At 34.1% G+C, this 20,558-nt stretch overlaps 2 protein-coding genes across 7 annotated transcripts; one reads left to right on the top strand and one right to left on the bottom strand.

Annotated features, from left to right (window-relative positions):
* The first annotated feature begins 5,302 nt into the window (after positions 1 to 5,302).
* On the top strand, positions 5,303 to 15,470 carry LOC7477167 (uncharacterized). Of its 5 annotated transcripts, none has more exons than XM_002316464.4 (16): positions 5,303 to 5,459; positions 6,209 to 6,706; positions 6,985 to 7,228; positions 8,056 to 8,333; positions 8,925 to 9,092; positions 9,281 to 10,054; positions 10,191 to 10,285; positions 11,117 to 11,179; positions 11,260 to 11,348; positions 11,466 to 11,528; positions 12,245 to 12,910; positions 13,374 to 13,454; positions 13,659 to 13,729; positions 13,851 to 13,908; positions 14,192 to 14,408; positions 14,600 to 15,470. In XM_002316464.4, exons 2-16 carry the CDS (start codon positions 6,294 to 6,296, stop codon positions 15,244 to 15,246), a joined length of 3,927 nt encoding a protein of 1,308 aa, XP_002316500.4. In that variant the 5' UTR covers positions 5,303 to 5,459; positions 6,209 to 6,293; the 3' UTR covers positions 15,247 to 15,470. The 5 variants fall into 5 exon arrangements, with proteins under 5 accessions (XP_002316500.4, XP_024465317.2, XP_024465315.2 ...); XM_024609549.2 differs by having other exon boundaries at positions 5,306 to 5,459; positions 6,264 to 6,706; XM_024609547.2 differs by having other exon boundaries at positions 5,307 to 5,459; positions 6,123 to 6,706.
* LOC7491624 (uncharacterized) lies at positions 15,432 to 18,897 on the bottom strand. Of its 2 annotated transcripts, none has more exons than XM_002315400.4 (5): positions 18,482 to 18,893; positions 17,837 to 17,969; positions 17,275 to 17,519; positions 16,371 to 16,542; positions 15,432 to 15,850 (listed from the first exon to the last, which is right to left on the bottom strand). In XM_002315400.4, the coding sequence occupies exons 1-5, from the start codon at positions 18,595 to 18,597 to the stop codon at positions 15,671 to 15,673; spliced, it is 846 nt and encodes a 281-aa protein (XP_002315436.3). In that variant the 5' UTR covers positions 18,598 to 18,893; the 3' UTR covers positions 15,432 to 15,670. The 2 variants fall into 2 exon arrangements, with proteins under 2 accessions (XP_002315436.3, XP_024465319.2); XM_024609551.2 differs by lacking the exon at positions 15,432 to 15,850 and adding an exon at positions 16,005 to 16,266 and having other exon boundaries at positions 18,482 to 18,897.
* Positions 18,898 to 20,558: the final 1,661 nt, after the last annotated feature.

Raw genomic sequence — 20,558 nt, forward strand, 5'->3', positions numbered from 1 at the left:
TCTCATATTGATTTATTCATGTCAATCAAATTACAAGTTGACCCATTGGATAACCAAATCAACTCCTAACTTAAATTTAAAACAAACATGAATTGAGTATATTAGGCTTCATGTTATCGAGTAGACTTATCGGGCAACCTAACCTTAATAAGCATACTTAGAATGATTAGTGAAAATTTTGTTTCAGATTTTTTTTTTATATAAAATGTTACTCATTTTATAATGTTTGAAAGAGTCAAGCAGAGTATATGAATAACAGTAGTCCAAAGCCCTCACTTAACATAAATACTTTAATAACATGTAAGATATATTTGTCAATTATACATTATAAAATAAAAATTGCTTCATATTAATAAAAGATCCTAAATACAAAATAAAAATTATTTAAAATTCTATTTATCAAATATACATAAAAAAAAATTTAATATTTTAAAAGTTTCTATTTATAATTTTATGGAATACTTCCAGTCACCTTGAGTCGGTCGTATAAGAACATTTCAAACACGAGTCAAGACATAAAAAAATGGAAAAGTTGCGAGTGGAACTGGAATTTTTGGAATTACCTGCTGTATGGGTGATTTAAGTTTTTAAATACAAGGGTATAAGTGGAATTTTAATGGATATATAGGGGCAAAAACAAGTTTACCGAAGATATTATTTTGTTTTGGGCGGCTGATGTAGTGTGGACTCTTGTCTGTGTGACGGTGTGAATAACCGTTGACGATGAGTAGACCAGGATTTCACAAATCAATGGTATCATCAAACGGACGTCAAGATTTGCTGTTTACTACACGGATGAAATAGTTACAGGTAGATAAAATACCATATTAGATGATTAACAATTTAACATATTTATTTCCATGCATGTTCTAGATTAAAAAAGTCAACGAGTATATTAGAATGAAAATGTGTTTGTATTCGTGGGAAAAATTTACGGTGCGTGATAATACAAGGACGAGAGGAAATAAAATTAATTAAAATTATAAAAATATTTTAATTTATAATTTTCTTTTTCTTTTTATTATTTTTATCTTTATCTCTTTATCAAAAATAAACCAAATTAATTAAAATTCAAGAAATAGCTCGTTTCATATTATGACAACAATTATATTTCAAAGTGTTTTTTATTTTAAAGTACATTAAAATAATATTTTTTTATTTTATAAAATTTATTATTGATATCAGCATGTCAAAATAATAAAACATTAAAAATATTAATCTGAAATAAAAAAATTATTTTTTTAAAAATACTTTAAAATATAAAAACAAATATGATCAATAGCTATAATCAATCAGAGTATCAATAACTTTAAAGGTTATAATAACATGCAAAGATAACCGGTATAATACCGTCCCAGAAAAATAAAAAACAAAGGTTAGTGATTGTATGTTGGAGGTGTTTTATAGAGTTCATTGCTTTTTTTTTTCTTCAATAAATCTCATTTTCTCTTTTCATCAAGGTAGCGTGGAGAGAAACTCATCAAAATATTAAATTGATATTTTTAAAAAATATTTTAAGCTAGTTTTAAAGGTATATCCAGTGAGAGAGGCTGGTAAAGAACTAAAAATAAAAAGCTAATTTTTTTAGTTTTCTTTCCTTGATTTGATAGCTTCAGATGAATAACTAAAATGATTTTCCGACAAAAAAAAATAGTTATTATTAAATATTTATCAAAATAGACAAAAACATTAAAATATGTCATTTAAAAAAAATTCTTTCATTTCCATGACCTTTCGCAATGTTTTTCTTAAAAAACAAAAAAATTAATATTAAATATATCAAAATATAAATGGATTGTTAGGATAGCTTTTTTTTTCCCCGTTGGAATGCTCGTAAAAAAATCATATTTATACTATTTAAAAAGTTGTATTAACAATTCAATTTTTTCAAAATAGATCGTGTCATTTAGATGCTAAATGCCAAAGTAAACAAAAAATAAAAATAAAAACAGCAGCCAAAAAGTACCTTTTACCATTAAAAAATAATAGAAAGGAATGCTATTTTTTTCTTTCAATATCTTCAAATAAAATTGTACGGGAACTAAATTATTATTTTTTTAAAAGAATTTTAAGAATGTGTCTTCTATGTCGGTCCAATAAATCATAACAGGTAAGAATGAAGAATTTATCTATCCAAGATACCTTTTAGGTATGCTGACTGCTAAATTAGTATTGGATAACTCTTGGTTCAAATATATGGACCACGTTCAAGGTTAAAAAATAGTTTTAATAACTTTGAAAAAATTTATTACAAGTCATACTGCAATTTATTTGTTTTGAAATTAAAAACTCGACTCATTTGAATAAAAAAAATTAAACAGAAAACCATGATAAATGAATAAAAAAAATTAAGAATGGTGAAAATTAATTATTGTCTTGATGCAGAAATCCTTGTAATATATAAACACGGCAAAAATTATACGAGAAGTCCGTAAAGAATTCACACACATTAATGGGCATTATATTTCCAAGATCAATATTTTTTTTTATCTCAAAAAATGGGAAAGAACACGGCCACGTGAAAAGTTGTTACGGCCATGCATGGTTTTGAAATCTCACCCAGCTGGTTGATTCGTGGCTGGATTGAAAAAAAAATAGAAGAAGAAAAAACCTGATAGTTTGACCCGGTAATATTCGGTTAAAAACTCGGTTGTGACCCGTTGACTTTTGTTTTTTTACTAAAACGACGTCATTTTGATTTTAAAAAAATTAATCCAAACAACCCGGTGATCCAGTCAAAACTCGGGATCCGGGCCACTTTCTCGGAATAGAAAGTGTCCTTCTCCAAAGTAAAAAATCTTAAAAGTTTAGATTTTCAACGATAATAGCAGCAGTAGTAGTTTTATAGAGGAAGAGTAATTTAAATTTCATGCATCAAGCGGTCTCCTCGCCTTCGCCCCCCCCCCCCCCCCCCCCCCCCCCAATTCAGCGATGACTTGATTCATGGAATAAATGAAATTGCTCATATGCAACAACGTGAGGAAATTTTTTCAATAAAATTAAAATTCATCATTATTGTGGATTATACACCGTGGATTAAACGAATAATGAGCTCTTTAGCTAAAACAATAGGTGGAATTTATATTTTTACATGTTTATTACACAATATAATTACTTATATGTCCTTGAAAAATAAACAACACAACTAAACTAGCATTTTAGGATTTTCACATTTTTTTATGCAATGTAATTACCGCATCGTCTCTAAGATCAACCTCTCTTTTTTTGTTTTTTTTTTCTAGAATCAATGAGTACTTTTAGTTTTTTAACCTCAATTTTCTTGTAATTATCTTGTTGGGTCAACGATGTTCTAATCTTTTTATAATTAAAAAAATAGTTGGCGCGTGTTGGGAGGCGTGTACGGCCCCTCTCAATAGCTATTGGTAGCCTTCCGGGACGATGAGTGTCGGCATCCATGGCATAAAAAAGCTCTAGCAACAATTTCTCCCCTCCTCTTTTCTCCCTTCTTCACCTAAAAAGGTTTGTTGAGTTGCAAAGCTGTAAAATGATCATTGATCTTTTTAATTATATCAAAATTGTTTTTTTCTTTTTAATTTCTTTACTTATCATTTGACTTTTTACATTTTTTTTTATCAAATTTGATCATATTATTTTGATTCATATTTATTTTTCTTTTAATTCTTTTCTTATTGGATTTTATTTTTCGATTAAATCCTTGATCATTTGATTTTAACTATTTTTTTTATTGAATTTGGTCTTCGTTCTTATAATTGAAATTCCTTTTATTTCGAGTTCTTTTATTAATTGATTGTTTTGTGGCAATTTCAAATCTCGTTGATTAATTTCATTGAATTTTCATATCATATACAGTATTTATTTTTTTATCGTGCTTTTAAAATCCAGTTCGGGAGTTGACCCCTGTCATGTCCTGGGTCATGGGTTAGGTTGAATATCCGGGGTTATTGGAGTCAATCATATTTTTTTATTGTACAGGAAGTAAAAATAACATTATCTTAATAAAAAAACAATGGCAAAAAAATTAGTGGGTGTTGACATGATTTTTCTTATGCTAATCACTTAATTTTTTATGCAACTGAAAAATAAAAATAGTATTATTTTAATAAAAAAATAATGGAGAACAAATTCAATTACAATCCTTTTTTTATTGATCCTTTCTTGTTTGGATTTTTTTAGATTGATTTTTTAGTTTAATTCATTTCCATTTGATTTTGTTTCGTTTTAATACTAAATATGGTACATATTCTTTTAGTTTTTTTTTCTCAATTCAATTCTTATTTTTTTAATTGTCCTTCCTTTTCTATCATTTTCTTATTTTGTTTTCTTTCAATTTTGTCCCTCTATGTTTTGTTTTATTTTTTATCTAACCTTGATTGTCATTCGTTTTATTGTTATTTTTTATGTTTTTTTTTAATTTTATTTTTCGATTAAGTCCCTTGTAATTTTATTTCATTAGTTGTTGTATTAGATTTGGTTCTTATTGTTTTGATTATTATTTCTTTTCTTTTTAAATTTTTGATGGCTAGAAATTTTGTTCAAGATTTTTTTTATCTTTTATATGATCATCTCGGTTTAATGAATAAAATTGTTGATTTTGAAATTAACCTGGTTTAACTTTATTTTTTTTTATTTCATCATTTAACTTTATACTAGGGGGTCATGGGCTTTTTATTATTTTTTTCATTTTTTTCCTTCAGTGTTATCCCAAATCATGGATTAATCAAATTAATCTGGGCTCATTTAAATATATATTTATATATTAGAAAAAAATTGACCAATCTAATATAAACATATCCAATATCAAAGACTACTAGCTTATAAGCTCTACCAAATTTTCCAAGACTTGCATGGTTTCCTTTCATTTTCTCTGTTCAAGTTCCAAGAAACCACCTCATTGGGGTACAAGTGAAACGAGCAACCCTTCCCATAAACACAAACTCTCATCCCATCACAAATCCCAAAAGACATCGCCCACAAAAGCTCAAAGTTTTAGATTCATGAGTGGGTGTTTGTTTCAATGTTATAATATGTTATTTATTATTAATAAATATTAAATTGATGTATTTTTAAGTATATTTAATATAATGTTAAAAATAAAATATATATTTTTTAAAAACAACGTACAGCGCCAGCATACCGATCATCCCACGTGTCACAAACAAACAAAAAGAAAAAAAAAAGTGAGTGAAAATAGTATATTCTCTCTCAAGGACACCAACTCCTTTCCTTCCCCTTCCCTCCTCTCTTCCCCTATATATTAGCACGTTCGCAGGGCCCACCAATAAAAAAAAAAACCCCCCTGATAAACGGCCCTGATATAAGCGGCACCGTTTTCCTTTATATCCCCAAATCAAGCACGCCAATCCCTAAATTTTTTATGCGGGACCCTCACCATTCCTCTCTCCGAAAAAAATCCCTCCTGTCCTGCTTATCTCTCTACAATTCGATCTCTCACGTAATCCAATTACCCTTCAATGGCGGTACGTCGCGATTGCGTTTCGCTACCTCATTACCTGCGTGTAGTTTAATTATCTTGTTTATTGCACATTTCGTGTTTGAATTTCTTGTTTTTCTTTCAAGAACCCTAATTCTGGTTTGCTTGAATTGGGGTTTTTTTGTTACAAGAGTTTGTTTTATACCTACCAGTGATTGAACGAATGTGAATTTGATTAATTTGATGTTATTAGCTGAAATTTGAAATTTGGTTTTAATTTGATTGAATCACAGTGTTTGGCGTGTTTAATTGGTGATTAGAGGCTTAATTATGAGTGTCATTGATTTTCGAGCTACTAGCGTACTTAATTACTCTAGAATATTGGGTTTTTGTGGCATTGATTTTCTTGTTAAGTTTAAAACTGTGAAAGTTTGTTCCTTTTTCTAACTGGGGTTTAGCGTGTAAGTGGTAAAATGGTGAAGAATTTTACGCACTGAACATGTTTAGCTTCAGCTCTACTTGAATTTTTTTTTTTTTTTGTAAATTTAATTTAATTTTAATTTTAATTTTGGGAATTACAAAATAAGCGATTGGTGGTTTTTTGTTAATGTCTTTGTTATCTTTTCTTTGAAATTTAATTTTAATGTGCTATTGAATGAAGAAACTTTTTAAACGGGCTTTGACTAATTGAAGTTCATTGGTATTATAGATTCGACAGCTGGTTTATAATTTTGGTGGTAATTTGTGATTTTGTCAAGCCATTCTTGATTTTTCATTGTTGAATGTCTGCTTTAGAGATAGTTGCTGGACTTGGTGAAATAAGCAGCTGAGGAAGAAGTTTTTTTTGTAGAGATGAGCTGGTTTTTGTGGGTTTGAGAACATGTCTGGAAATGCAAGATACGAGCTGAGTTCGGCTAGTCCGGAGGAATTGGGTTTTACAGGTAGCTATTCTAATGGGCAGAGGGGGAGTTATCCTAGTGCCAGTTTTGATAGGTCTGGAAGTTTCAGTGAGAGTCGGATGTTCAGTTCTGGGGCAAGTACACCCCGGGCTTCTGCTTCACCAGCAAGGAGTATGGCCCCACTTGCTCCATATCTGTCGTTGGATCCAGTTACAATGGGGGATCAAAAATATACTCGAACGGGCGAGTTAAGGAGGGCTTTTGGGATATCTCTAGGGAGTGCTACAGAAGATAATTCTTTTGGAGCTGCTCATTCAAAGCCCCCCCCTGCAGTGGATGCAGAGGAACTGAAGCGGATCAAAGCTGATGTATATGATGACAATCAGAAGGCCAGGTAATTAATTGTCTTTATAATTGTTGTTGATGGATGGATTTCTCATCGCTGGCCTTCTATATCCTTTCTTCTATTTAAATTTTTCTACAGTGGAATATCTGTCATGCATATGAAGTTATTTCCATGTGATGGAAGATGATCTTTTATGATTGTCACCGGGTCTGGAGACTGGGCCGAAAGTTTTTCTTGTTTTTTTTTTAATTGAAAATAGGATGTAATGACTTGTCATTGGAGCATTTTTTTCTTTGCTGAAGACGAAACAAATTTTTTTGTACCAGGAATAGAATAAAAATGTGGAATGGATGCTTGCTAAGATGTCACAAATTCTCAGAAGAATTAAATTCAAAGAATCAACAACGAAATGAGATGCCAATGAATGAAAGATCAGTTGGTTCAAACTTTTTGAAGGTGGGAACACAGATTCATCGAAGCCCTTCAGACCTTGGGACTCAAAGATTAGAGGACAGGGCTAAGACTCCTGTTTTGAATAAGCGAGTTCGCTCTTCTGTAGCAGAATCAAGGGTTTGTGCACAAATACCTCCTTTAGATTTGTTCTTTATACCTGTCCAAAAAATATTGCATCTTTCATGTTGCAGTTATGATCTTGTGAATGTTACATTATTCTGTTTATAATCCAAAAATGCTTGTATCAGCATGCTTATAAGAAGGGGTGTTCTCATCTTTGTACCTGCTTAAAGATATATTCCTATATATTGAATTCCCTGAGTTCTTTCTAAGCTATAAAGTGATGTGTTATTAGTATGCGAGAAAAATGAGGCAGTCACATATTCATTTACTCTAAGGGGTGTTTAGAGCCAAGGAACCAGTTCAGTCTTGTTCTGAATTTAGTTTGGACTATATTTATTTGATTTCTTTTGTCATGAAGATTTTTTCTGCATCAGAATTTCTATTTCTGCTGTACATGCATGATGTGGGGGTTTACAATAATGGAGAATAATGGTTAGACACAACAGCAAGGAGAAAGTAGCAGTAGAGGTTCTTGAAGATTTTAAATTCCTATAAATAACCAAATAGCCCTTCACAATATACATCTTCCCCTGGTTGAAAACTCATGATAAGCAGATTGTTGAATTGTTATGGAGGTCCCCATTTCCTCTTAAGATTAACATGGTAGCGTGCTTTAATTTGCTTCATCTTTCTGTAAATTTCTACAATGTTCAATGGGCATATTTACTCTCTTGAGACATTAAAGTTCTAATACTGCCTTGATTGCTGTTGTTTCCCATTGTTATGTGAATATCTGTTGTTTAGTAAAGGCACCGATATTACCTCATCAACTGTATTAATTAAGTATGCTTGTTTTCCTCTTTCCTCTCTGAAATCTCTAGGCTGATGGCCGAAGCAATACGGTTCCGAGGCAGCCTTTGGTCATGGGAAAAGACAGAGACATACACAGGGATGGTGGTGAAGTTTCTGATCTTGCTGAAGAAAAGGTCCGTAGGCTACCTGCTGGAGGGGAAGGGTGGGACAGAAAGATGAAAAAGAAACGTTCTGTTGGTCCTGTTTTTACCAGAACTATAGACAGTGATGGGGAAATTAAACGAGTGGTGCATCATAAGTTTAATAATGAACCTGGTCTGCAGTCTTGCGATGCCCAAGGCTTCAGGTAATTTCTTCATTAATTATGTACCATTTGTTTGTAGACGGGAATGCTTTACATGTCCAACTTAACAATGCAAATTAGTTAGTTCTGTATGGTATTGTTAATATGACTTCCAAGTTTTGCGAGTAATTTCCAATATTGGCCATCCATATTCCTTGGTAAATGGCTTTGTCCCAGATGATAGTAAGATACTCTTTCAAGAATGAACTGACCCACTTGAGCTGAAAACTGAAACTTGTAATTATGCAAGCTAAAGGGCTGAAGGTGTAATTATCTCTTGTAGATGTCCTCAATGACCATCTTGTGTACAGAGTGGGATCATTTGCTCATTCTACTTTACTTGCATCAAAGTAGTGGAGGTCCAGTTCCACCTTTCGCTACCAAACAAAGTTTACATTTTTTTTCCAATTGAATTGGAAACATGATGAGCTTGGGTCTTGCATGATCTAAAAGTTAATTCTTATTTTTTACTGTGTTATTCCTTCTATTGTATTTACTGTATTGACTCTTTGTGAAATCATGAGGTGTTATGCTTTCTGTTTTGTTTGCACGTGTCAAAGAATACTTGGTACGATCATGAAAGTCCTCTTGCAGGTCAGGATCTTTTATTGGGATTAGTGGCATCAACAAGGCAGATGGCATTTCAGCATCTGCCAGTTCAAATGCCCGTGCCATTCCCAAAGAATCAGAAAGAGTTTCTTTGACAAGGGATTTTGCTGCTGGCATGAATAAGGAGCGGCTTGTAGTGAAAGCAAACAATAAGTATGTGGTGATTGACTGATTAATTCACTTTTTAAGTTCAACCATGCTGCTTTTTGGTACATAATAACTTGCATATACTAGGTTATGATGTAATGGTGATGCAAATCCATTTAATTTGTTCAATGTTTCAGTATGTAAGCTCAATGTTCATTTTCTGTGTCTGATGTATCTGTAACCATGCTATTCAGGGTAAATATTCTGGAGGACAATAATCATACAGTGAGCCCAAGTCCAGTCACAAAAGGAAAGGCTTCCAGGACACCTCGAACCGGCTTAGTAATGGCAGCAAATGTATCTCCTAATATTTCTCGTGCGCCTGGGGCCCTTGATGGCTGGGAACAAACACCAGGTATAACCAAAGGCAATTCTGTTGGGGGGCCTAATAATCGCAAGCGTCCCCTGCCTACAGGGTCATCATCTCCCCCAATGGCTCAATGGGTTGGTCAGAGACCGCAAAAAATCTCTCGTACCAGAAGGGTGAATGTAGTGTCTCCGGTCTCTAACCACGATGAAGGGCAGATGTCATCAGAAAGAAGACATATTTCCGAATTTTCCACTCGAGTGAGTTCTGCTGGGATCAATGGGACACCTCTTGCCAAGGATGTGGTTAATGGAACCAAACAAGTTAGAGTGAAACATGAAAATGTTTCATCTCCATCAAGATTATCTGAAAGCGAAGAATCTGGTGCTGGTGAAAATCATGAGGGTAAGCCAAAGGAGAAGGGAACAGGTAGTGGTGCTGTAGAGGAGAGATCCCTGAATCAGAATGTTGTTCCTTCTCTGTTGCTTACAAAGAAGAATAAAATGCTCAATAGGGAAGGCACTGGTGATGGCGTGCGGAGACAAGGAAGGACTGGTCGGGGTGCATCATCTTCTAGGATTAGCATTTCTCCAATGAGGGAGAATCCAGCCTCAACCAAACCACTTAGAAGTACAAAGCCCATATCAGACAAGAGCGGAAGGTGGCGAATGTTTTTTTCTTAATTAGTTTTTTTTTTTAAATGGGAAGAAATGACATGTTTATACCTGTGTACTAATTATTACTATTTTCCAACTAAGTTAAAGCATTGATACATTTGAATCTGTTTACTAGTTCAGCAAGACAGGCCGTCCTCCTCTTAAGAAAATAGCAGATCGCAAGGCCTTAGCTCGTCTTGGGCAAACACCAATAAGTGGTTCCCCAGATTCCACAGGTATGCTCTCAAAACCTTATCTTTAAGTTTCTTACAGACTGTAGATTCCCTTGGAGCTATATTACTTTAGTGTGGCTGTAACAACTAGATAATGTACAAAAAATTGATGATTGCTTGCAAGTATTCAGCTTTACAGCAAATCTGGTAAAATTAATTTTCTTTCCCACTCTTTGGTTCTTTTTTGTTACCACTTAATTCTCATCATGTAATATGAGAAGAACACCTGCATTTACCATGCACATGGCTTTGATGGCAAAAGTTAACATTGACTTTGGTGGCAAAGCACATTGATGTTGTTCTGAATATGATATTTGAAGGTCTCATTATGATTTTGTGAAATATCTGAGAAAGTTTTATGACAACTAGGTTTGAACACACATTCTTAAGGCACAAACAAATGAAGAGAATTGAGAATACACTCAAGGCAAAAATGGGAGAAATGCAAATACAGTGGTTTGATTTCCCTTTTAAGTTAGCATTTGTTACGTGATAGGCATTGATGCCTTGGGCTCACCACACTCATGTTCATCTGATTTTTAGTGGGCCTTGTATCTCTTAAATCCCAATTCAACAGAATAACCTGGTTGGTTTAGAGAGCAAAAATTGAAGACTTCCAAATTCTGTAGCCCTTTGATTTGATTTTCCAGAAATATGAGTACAACAATCTATCTAGTTTTGTGCTGTTTGGATTTCTCAAATGATGAAAGTTGTCAAGACTATTATAAGCTTAGTGAAGAAGAAGCCTTACTTTCCATATCTTTTAATTTATTATCGTTTGCTAGATTTCTTTGTAATCACTGGTTTTTTCATTTTTTTTGTTTGATTTTTAAGGTGAATCAGATGATGATCGGGAAGAACTCTTAGCTGCTGCAATTTTTTCTTGCAATGCCAGCTGTAGGCACTTTGACCTTAAGCCTTTTGTTTCCTCCTGCCAGCTTTATATGGGCATTCTTCACAAACTTTTGCCTTTGCAGATCTTTCCTGTTCTGGTTCTTTCTGGAAGAAAATGGAGCCAGTTTTTGCTCCCGTCTGCTCTGAGGATTCATCCTTCTTGAAACAAAATGTAATTGCTACAATCTGCTGCCAGAAAGATGATCTTAGTTCTGCTTTGAGTTATATTGATCATTTGAAAAAACTAACCTTTTTTTTTTTCTGTTTTCTCATCTATGTTCGGGGTCAGTTGAAATCTACTGAGGATCTTCAGAAGAGATTATCTGAGATGTTTGGTCGCAGCAATAATTCGGTAATCTAAGAGTGGTTATGTTATTTCTTGTCAGCATACATATGACAAGTGTTGCAAACATGTGTTTGTTCTCTCGCTTCCATTTTGACCTTGCATATTTTTATTTGCACATAAGATAACAATTGTAATATTGCCTTTGACTCGTGGTACCTAATATTTCAAGTATCTGTTAAATGTAAAATCCATCCTTGACTACAGTTTACACGACTAGGATGGTGCACCAGCAGAGGTTGTTGTGTTTTTTAATTTTTTGAAATCCCTGAGATGCTTCACTGCAAGCAATGATAACAGCTAATTTCAACTCTTCCGAGAGAAACGAAACCTATTGCAGAATACTACTGGATTCATTACTTTAATGGAAGGATGCTGCAATTTATTTAATGTTTTCCACTCCCAACTGCAAGATATTTTTAATAAAAATCCTTGTGTTTGACAGCTTGAAGCTAATACGATTTCTCTGATGTACAAGTCCCATTGTTTTCAAGAACACAATTCATTTTCGTTATAATTTATGATGTGTTCTTATACTGTTTGTTTATGCCATTCAGTCTGTCCATGAACCACTAGCAACTTATTTATTTGTGGCACCAATTCCCAGTGTGTATGCACAATAATGTTAAGGAAAAAAAGAGAGAATAAAAGAGAATGATAGAGTCTTAATCCTTTCTGCAGTTTACTGTTCCTCATCCGGCACTAAATCCATCTTGTTTCTTCAGGGTGATCTTGTGCTTGAAGAAGATATTCCATCTCAGCTTGTTCATGAAGAAAGTGAGGAAAACTTGCAGGACCAGGATCGACCAAAAAATTTGATGAGGACTTCAGATTTGGTAAATCCAGATCAGGACAGTAGTGCTTTATGTGGAGGCACAAGAAGAAGGAACAATGTTACTCCACTGTACCAAAGAGTGTTGTCTGCTCTGATTGTAGAAGATGAGTCTGAAGAATTTGCCGAAAACAGTGGAGGGAGGAATATTTCTTTTCAATATACTAGAGATAATTCTCCTGGTGATAGTTACCTCCCTATTGATTTTGAGCCTGGGAGCACAAATGGTATTGATTTTAATTATGAATCCATGTTGAGTTTTCAAAGTCAGAAGCAATCTTCTCTTGAAGGTTTTTCTTGTAATGGAAGCACTACTATTAATGGGATCAGTGGTTTTCACAAAAATTCCTATAATGATTATTCACTGCAAGGAAGTAATGGATTTATGCACTCGAAAACTGGAATGTTCCCTGGGCTTTCCGAGAATAATGACGAGAAACCAGCTATACATTCAAATGCCCTTGGCATTGCCGCCTATGATTGCCAATATGAGGAACTCGACCTGGAGGATAAACTCTTGATGGAGCTGCAGAGTGTTGGTCTATATCCAGAAACAGTGGTAAGTTCTATTTCACAAGTCTTTGTCTATTCCTTGAAATTATAATGTAGTTCAAAAGGTCTGGATGCTTGGTATTTTGAGCATGCAAAAATGCACCAAAAAGAATGAAATAAAATAATATGTCCTGGTACATGGTACATTCAGAAAATCAATGTTAGAAGTCTTTGAATATGATGTCCCCCTTCTGAGAACAATGTATCTTCTCTCCAGCCAAATGAACAATGAACCACATAAGACAGGAAGGAAATAGCTCTACTTGTTAATAAATCCTGATCATTTTCAGATTAGCCATCTGCTCTGTCATTTAATGAGTCTTTGCTAAATAGATTCTTTATGTATTTGCCAAATATCCTCCATATCCCTTTATGAACATGTATGCACACAGACATCACTAAGCTTGTTTTAGGGTCAACACCCCCCCCCCCCCCCCCAGGCTCCTAAACACTCTGGTGCTTTCTTGCAGCCTGATTTAGCAGATGGAGAGGATGAAGTAATCAATCAAGATATCATTGAACTTCAAAAGAAACTTCATCAAGCAGTTAAGGTTCTTAAATTCTTTTTCCTTTTAAGCGTATCAATTTCCTGAAAATGTTAATTTGACACTTTTTCTAAGCATTTCCTTATAAACTTCTTAAATATAAAAGCAATTGCATTTTTTCACTCATTTCTTTACTGCCACTTTATGTTTTTCATATGCTGCTAGAGTATGAATTTTTTTGAGTGTGTACAATTTTTATCATTTGTATAGGTTGGTAAGAAGGAGGAATACTTGGACAAAACAACTAAAGCAATCAAGGAAGGAAGGGAAACACAAGGATGGTAAGATACGCTTTTTTATATCTTATTATGTTAGGCTTTCAACTTCCCAGAATGCACATCAACCGTTGAAATCATTTCGTTGGATTTTACTGATTATGAGTATTGTGTTGTTGATTTGCAGGCCCCTTGAGCAGGTTGCAATGGACAGGCTTGTTGAATTGGCTTACAGAAAGCTGCTGGTATGTTGTTTATCTCCCTTGCAGAATTCAAATGTTTGATTGGCAAATGATATAATATAGCTGCCAGTGTATAGTTTAGTCCCTTTTCTTTTCTTTAGTTATCTGTTGATTCTTTTATTTTTACCATGTATCTTATGTTTGTTCCTCCTTAATTGAAACTGATTCCTATTTTAAAGTCTTGCTGGTGGTTCCATGCTCGCAATTTTATTTTTTTGTGTCTGTGTGTTTCTGAATTTACCATGATGCGTGGCCCATTTGACATCCCCTTGACTAACTTTGACAGGCTACTAGAGGAAATAGTGCTTCAAAATTTGGGGTCCCTAAGGTTTCAAAACAAGTTGCCTTGGCTTTTACAAAGAGGACTCTTGCTAAATGTAGAAAATTTGAAGATACAGGCAAAAGCTGTTTCTGTGAGCCCCCCCTTCGAGATGTCATTTTTGCTGCCCCTCGTGCAAATGTTGCAGAGTCCACAAGTTGCATTCAGGATCCAGGGGCATCAGGTTTGCCATTTTTCTGCACGCATCATTAGTGATGTAGTTTTATGATGTTTCGCCATATTTGCTTCAGTAAAAGGCGGCCTTGGATCAATGAATGATGTAGAATCCTGTTCAAAAGGATTTGCCAGCTCTTAAATTTAATATAGCAACTTTCCACCTTTTTGACTAAACGGGTTTGCTTTTTTTTTTTCCAGGCTCTGTACCTGGTAGAGTTGAGAGGCACGATCTTTCCAATGATAAATTTGGCAGGGGTGCATTAGTTGACCAGGATTTTGCCAGGAATGGACCAATATTGAACAGAGGGAAGAAGAAGGAATTGCTGCTTGATGATGTTGGTGGTAATGCTTTATTCAAAGCCACATCATCTCTTGGTAATACTCTGCTGGGTGGAGCCAAGGGAAAGAGAAGTGAGAGAGAAAGGGACAAAGATGTTTTAGCCAGAAATTCTGTAACCAAAGCTGGTCGCGCCTCTCAGAGCAATATCAAGGGTGACCGTAAAACAAAATCAAAGCCCAAGCAGAAGATTGCTCAGCTTTCAACTTCTGGAGATAGAATTATCAACAAGTTCAAAGAAACAGGTAGCAATAAGAAAAGAGAAGCTGGGGCAACATCCAATGGTTCAAATCCTGTAGATTCAGCTAAAGAAAGCAGGGGAGCAACACGCATGGCCAAGTTCCAAGGATTAGACCCTATAGAACTACACGACGGCAATGATTTTGGTGACACTCAGGATCTGAATAGCTTGTTTGATGGGTTGCCAGAAAATGACTTGGTGGGTGAAATACTGCTCGACGACCTGCCCCTTCAAATTCCCATGGACGACCTCTCTATGATTCTATAAAAGATAGTATAGTGTAAATTTCCCAAGATTAAGATAAAATGACTGTGCCCTTTGCCTGGAACCAACCTGCTAATATAATTTATGTCAGGCGAATTCGCACTTGTAATTATGGTCATTCTTTTTGTATACTTCAGTGGGATAGTCTAAAGGAAAATATGGAAAGAAATTTTGTTTTTTTAAGACAATTTATCCTGTAATAAATTATTCTATGTAGCCTTGGTTTATTTGAGATTCATCATTAATGCAAATATCCAGTCAGACTCGAGTTTTTACATGAAAATACAACTGGGCCTGCTGCAGGATCGATCACAGTCGTTGGATGCATCAATGAGGTTTTTAATAAGTTGTTCACACATGATTTGTTAGAACTTGGAATCAAGCCTCCCTCGATGAAAGATGGAGACAATCTGAGCATATGTCCTGCTTAGTTAGCCTTTTCTTCACCATGTGAAACGGGGATGAGTTGTTCTATGATTCGAGTGACAAATGCTACATTTGGAAGATTAAGACCCTTGTGATACTCCTCTGCATCAAACTCTGCTTTGCTTATTGTCCTCTTGTAATTTTCTGTAGCAAATCTTGGATGACCCCTAGCAACTGCCACCTGCAATTTTCCATGAACACCTATTAGTCGAGCTTCAGATAACACGATCCCTGACCCGATTTTGTGGTTTGCACCAAGCAAGTGAAACAATATTGCCGGTTAGTATTCAAGTTGAAACAGTGTTACATACTAGCCTTACTCATGGCAAACATGGTTCTCAATTCATGAATTATTATTTAACCAATTGATGCAAGTGTCCAAAATAGAGCTTGGAGGAAGCCAAGCAAATCGTAACTTTCTACCAGTTACATTGAAGAAATAGCCAAAAAGAAATGCTTTTCATATAATCAACTGGTCATTAACAGGCTAGTGTTTTCCCTAGGCGTCTCTATCTTCATTTTCAATTACATACAGTTGAGCATGTACATCCTTCCTTTCATAGCTTGCTGGTACCGAGATGCTTACAATTGTGCCACCTTCAACAGGGTAAACATATTATACACCTCTTCATAATTTCAAGGGTGAGAAGTTCAGTGAAAGGAATATGATTAGAAAAGAAACAAACAAGGGAGAAGCTTACCCAATGTCTTTCTGGCAGCTTGAAAAGCCAAAATCTCCACTCTGTCAATGGCTCCCCATCCACTTTAACAGATATGTTGGTCCAGTTGGTGTGATGAAATTCTACTTTGTCCACCCCATATGCCACTCCACTCCCTACAGCTTTGACAAATGCTTCTTTCAGACACCAGTATCTACAGAAAAGTATTGATCTTCTTGTTAAGCATGTTTGACTCCTTCCTTTTAACTTGAATAATTAGCATGTACAAAACTGCATCTCAATTTATTAATTGCATTGATAATTACTGGTGCTACTGTTAATAACGAAAGCACCAAAAGTAAAGCCTTAATGAGCAATTAAGCAACACAGAGAAGAAACTTCATGAAGTTTGCCGAGAAGGGAAATTATATCGGTAACTTATATTCTATACCCTATTATGAAAGTCTCCCCGTTTCACAAAGATTAGTTCAGATAGATATGATGACGATAAATAAACTTATAATCTGTAAAGCCTAATTTGATAGACAAGGTTCCTTTGGAACAATGGAAGAATTAACACATGGTTAATATACTAATATCAACTTGATACATAAAGCTGATATTAGTATAGTAACCATTCATTTTATGGTTGACAAAAGAGAGAAATTAATGTTTTAGACTGCAAGCAATTGGAGTGTCACTGTCGCAAAATTCCTGTTCTTGTCACTGTATTTCTCAATCCTCTGTGCAACCAAATGGACTGTAATCAAGTTTCTAGAGTTTTCGGCTGCTCAAACCATTCATTAGTTCAGTATTGGGTGATTCTCTTGTAATTGTTGACTTCAATAGTATATGACAACTGAGCTTAAGAAATAAAATGCGGTAAAAATAGATCAAAGCAGTATCAAGTTCTTAAATGTCTACAAGGAGATAAGCATAAGCATACCTGTAAAAATCCACCAAAATCTCATCAGAGGTTCCAGTATTGATTATATTATCCCATTCCAAACTTGAAAAGTATGAAGAAAAGTTTTCAATAAATTCTGGAACCGACTCTTTCTCGGGTTTGATACAACAAACAACATCCACCCCCACAAGGCACAGAGGTTCAGATGCTATTGCCACATGGTCACCATGGTGGGATACATTGAAATTAAAATTGGGAAACTCCACGCCTACTTTACTACATTCCTGAGAACAATGGACAATTTGCAAAACATGGTTATAATTCTGGAAGTGCATTTAGAGGAGAGCAAAGGAACAAGACTCGAGACACGGAAAGAAATGCATAAATATTATACTAAGCTGTCGTCAACATAGAGACAAAAAGAAATAGAAGGTTTACATTAGTGTATTCCATTTGTGAAACTCCACGATAGATTAGAATGAACATCTCTCTCTTTTTTTCTCCTCTTATTTAATCAAAAAATTATGCGTGATCCTTAAAAAATCACCAGATTGGAGTTAAGAAACAATAACAACATTATGATCTCTAGTCATACTCATACCAGATAGGGTTTCCCTTCGAATGTGCGTTTTATGACAATCTCATTGTATGGAATTCCTAAAACTTCATGTATAAGTGCATATTGAAGCAACCGGCTCACAAGCGCCTGTTTTCTATCTTCCATCCTCAAAAACCTTATGAAAGTAGAGATGCATTAAAAAGGTTAAGTAATCCCTTATAAGCAACTCAAACATTAATCATCTTTATTGATTGAAAAATCTATACAACCACACATATCTATCTATCTATTTATATATCTTTTCAAACCAAAATTTCCAAGATTTTGACAAATGGGTTTCAGAAATAAAATGATGTCTTGGTATTTATAGCTTAAGAAGTTATTTTCTTCGTACAAATTTTCTCAGCAACAAAAAATAAAAAGATCATCAATCCACAATTCTTTATCTATCATCAAAGCTCAATTATCTCCTGCCAGGTTCAACATTGATAAGATAATTCACCCTTTCAACTACTGACAAACGCAAAAGATCACTACTTTGAAGCCTCTTTAATAACCTTTCTCATTCTATAAAATCTAAAATCAAAGACAGGATAACCCCAACAAACCAAACCAAGAAAGAAAGACATTACAATCTTCTTGAAAATACATTAGTAAAAAAGAGAGTTTCTTGAAATAACAAAAAACCTCGTGATAGAAGAACGTTCATGCTGAGGAAGAACAAAGAGAGCTGAGGAGAAGTCATGGGGAGTTGGGTTCCACTTTGATGTGTCAACCAACCATCTTTTTACTCCTTTCTCCATTATTATTATTACCACAGCACAGGAGACAGGGCAACTCTACTTTTGTTTTAGCTCTCTCAGTACTCTCGTACAGTATTTTTCGTTAAAAGCTACAAAGCAGGGTTTTTTTTTCAAAGCTGTAAGAGGAGAGGAAGGGTGGCCGGCAAATTTTTTTATGGGTTTGTATAGGCTGGTTAATGACGAAAGCTTTGGAATTTCGGCTCAGACCGGTACATGCCGGTCTAAAAGAAAACCCGATTCGATGGAATATGCAGCTGGGGTGGGCTGTGAAGCTCGTGAGGTCCGTCCCGTCCCGTCGTCCCTATTTTTATATAAACAGTTTTGAAATTATTTTGAATGAACTTAAGTAAACAATAATTTTTAGCAGTAATTGCAAAAAAGAACTTGTGTTTTTATTTTTTTTGTTGTATTTTGACACTTTATTTTTTGATTTTATATATTATATATTAAAATAATTTTATCTTTTAATTATTTTTTAAGCTTTTATCTGATAATTTTATCTGATGAGGTTTTATGTCAAATCAATTTATTTTACGAAAACAATATTATTTTTTATTTTTTTTGAAATCAAAACCGAGGTCAAGCCCACTTACCTGCTGGATGATCCACACATTCACAATTTTCTCAAGAAAAAATGAAATAGAAGTTTAATGTAGTTGAGAATTAAATTGGCAAACAAATCTGTCGAAGTTGTGTGGTTTGAGCATGGTGCAATTTCTAGACTACTTGGGTGGCCAAACAAGACTTTGAGAAACATCTCACCTTTGCCCGTACGTTATCTTAAGTTTTTTTATTGCATAGTTTAGGACAAAACTTGTGATGTTTGTCGGAGTTTGTTGTCCTAACCACTGTTTTTATCCTCCATCACACCCGATTCCAGCTATAAAATGCTGAGCAAGGAAAATAGGAAGATGTTGATCCTCCAATTACTGAAATGAAGTATGTGAGGCTTCATAAGTGCAGGCTCGATCAAGATGAGTTGCCGTTCCCTTCGTCGGAATCCGGTGATCGGAGGGGAACAATATTTGACCAAGAAGGTGGCCAGAAGATACATAAGGTGACGGCAAGATTCGTGGAAGCTATGCAGAGGGTCATCGTGGCTAGGGATCAATGGCAGAAAAAGAAACAACCAGCTAATGGCAGTGTCAATGGTGGTGATCCGATCAAGAAGTTTGATGGGACAAGCAACACAGGGATAAGTGGGTCTAATTGAATGAAATTCAAGAACTTGTACCTTTATCTTTATTTTTATTAAATGTTCTTAATATGATATTTCCAAAGGATAAAAGGGAATAATACCCTTATCATCCCAATAACTGCAAGGAATTCTATTTTATTTTCTTTATTTGCTTGCCTTTTCAATAAATAATAGGTTGAGGATGATTTATTTATGGTAAATATTTCTCACAATATAGAGTGTAAATTAAACTCATGTTTAAATTGAAAGTGCGATATTGATGCAAGTTTTTTCTTTTGAATCAAATAGATTAATATATAAAATAGATTTACAATAAATTCTTTTAAAATTGAATATTCATATGTTAAAGATATTTCAAAAATACTTGCGATAGAATGAATAAATGCATCAGGTAAAATTAAAAAATAAAAAGATTTATACAAGTTTTTGTCACCACTTTATAAAAATATCATTAGGAATGCTTGCGACCCATTTGGTGAAATAGTTGTAAAACAAAAATACATACTTTAAGGACTAAGTAACAATTCTTTAAATAGATAGAGGACTAATTTGTCATTTCTTGATACAAAAACATTTATTCAATTTATTTTTTTACGTGAATTTATTTTTGATATTACAATTAAAAAATAAAAAATAACAAAAAATTCAACCGGCAACAAGATATTTGAAGGGGTTTTTGAATACAAATAAATGAATTTAGAATACAAATAAATAAATTATTTGAAAAATAATTTTAAAATAAAAAAATAAAAAATCTAAGAAA

Source organism: Populus trichocarpa, chromosome 10 (genome assembly GCF_000002775.5).
Source record: "Populus trichocarpa isolate Nisqually-1 chromosome 10, P.trichocarpa_v4.1, whole genome shotgun sequence".
In the NCBI taxonomy this organism is placed as follows: domain Eukaryota; kingdom Viridiplantae; phylum Streptophyta; class Magnoliopsida; order Malpighiales; family Salicaceae; genus Populus; species Populus trichocarpa.

What these genes read in the sequence shown, in the direction of transcription:
- LOC7477167 (XM_002316464.4), top strand. Translation starts at nt 6,294, where the DNA reads ATGTCTGGAAATGCAAGATACGAGCTGAGTTCGGCTAGTCCGGAGGAA. An exon ending in TGGTTCCCCAGATTCCACAG is followed by an intron (nt 10,286 to 11,116) that starts GTATGCTCTCAA and finishes TTGATTTTTAAG; the next exon opens with GTGAATCAGATGATGATCGG. An exon ending in TTTTTCTTGCAATGCCAGCT is followed by an intron (nt 11,180 to 11,259) that starts GTAGGCACTTTG and finishes TTGCCTTTGCAG; the next exon opens with ATCTTTCCTGTTCTGGTTCT.
- LOC7491624 (XM_002315400.4), bottom strand. Translation starts at nt 18,597, where the DNA reads ATGGAGAAAGGAGTAAAAAGATGGTTGGTTGACACATCAAAGTGGAAC. An exon ending in GAACGTTCTTCTATCACGAG is followed by an intron (nt 17,970 to 18,481) that starts GTTTTTTGTTAT and finishes TACTTTCATAAG; the next exon opens with GTTTTTGAGGATGGAAGATA. An exon ending in ATTTTGGTGGATTTTTACAG is followed by an intron (nt 16,543 to 17,274) that starts GTATGCTTATGC and finishes ACTTTTCTGTAG; the next exon opens with ATACTGGTGTCTGAAAGAAG.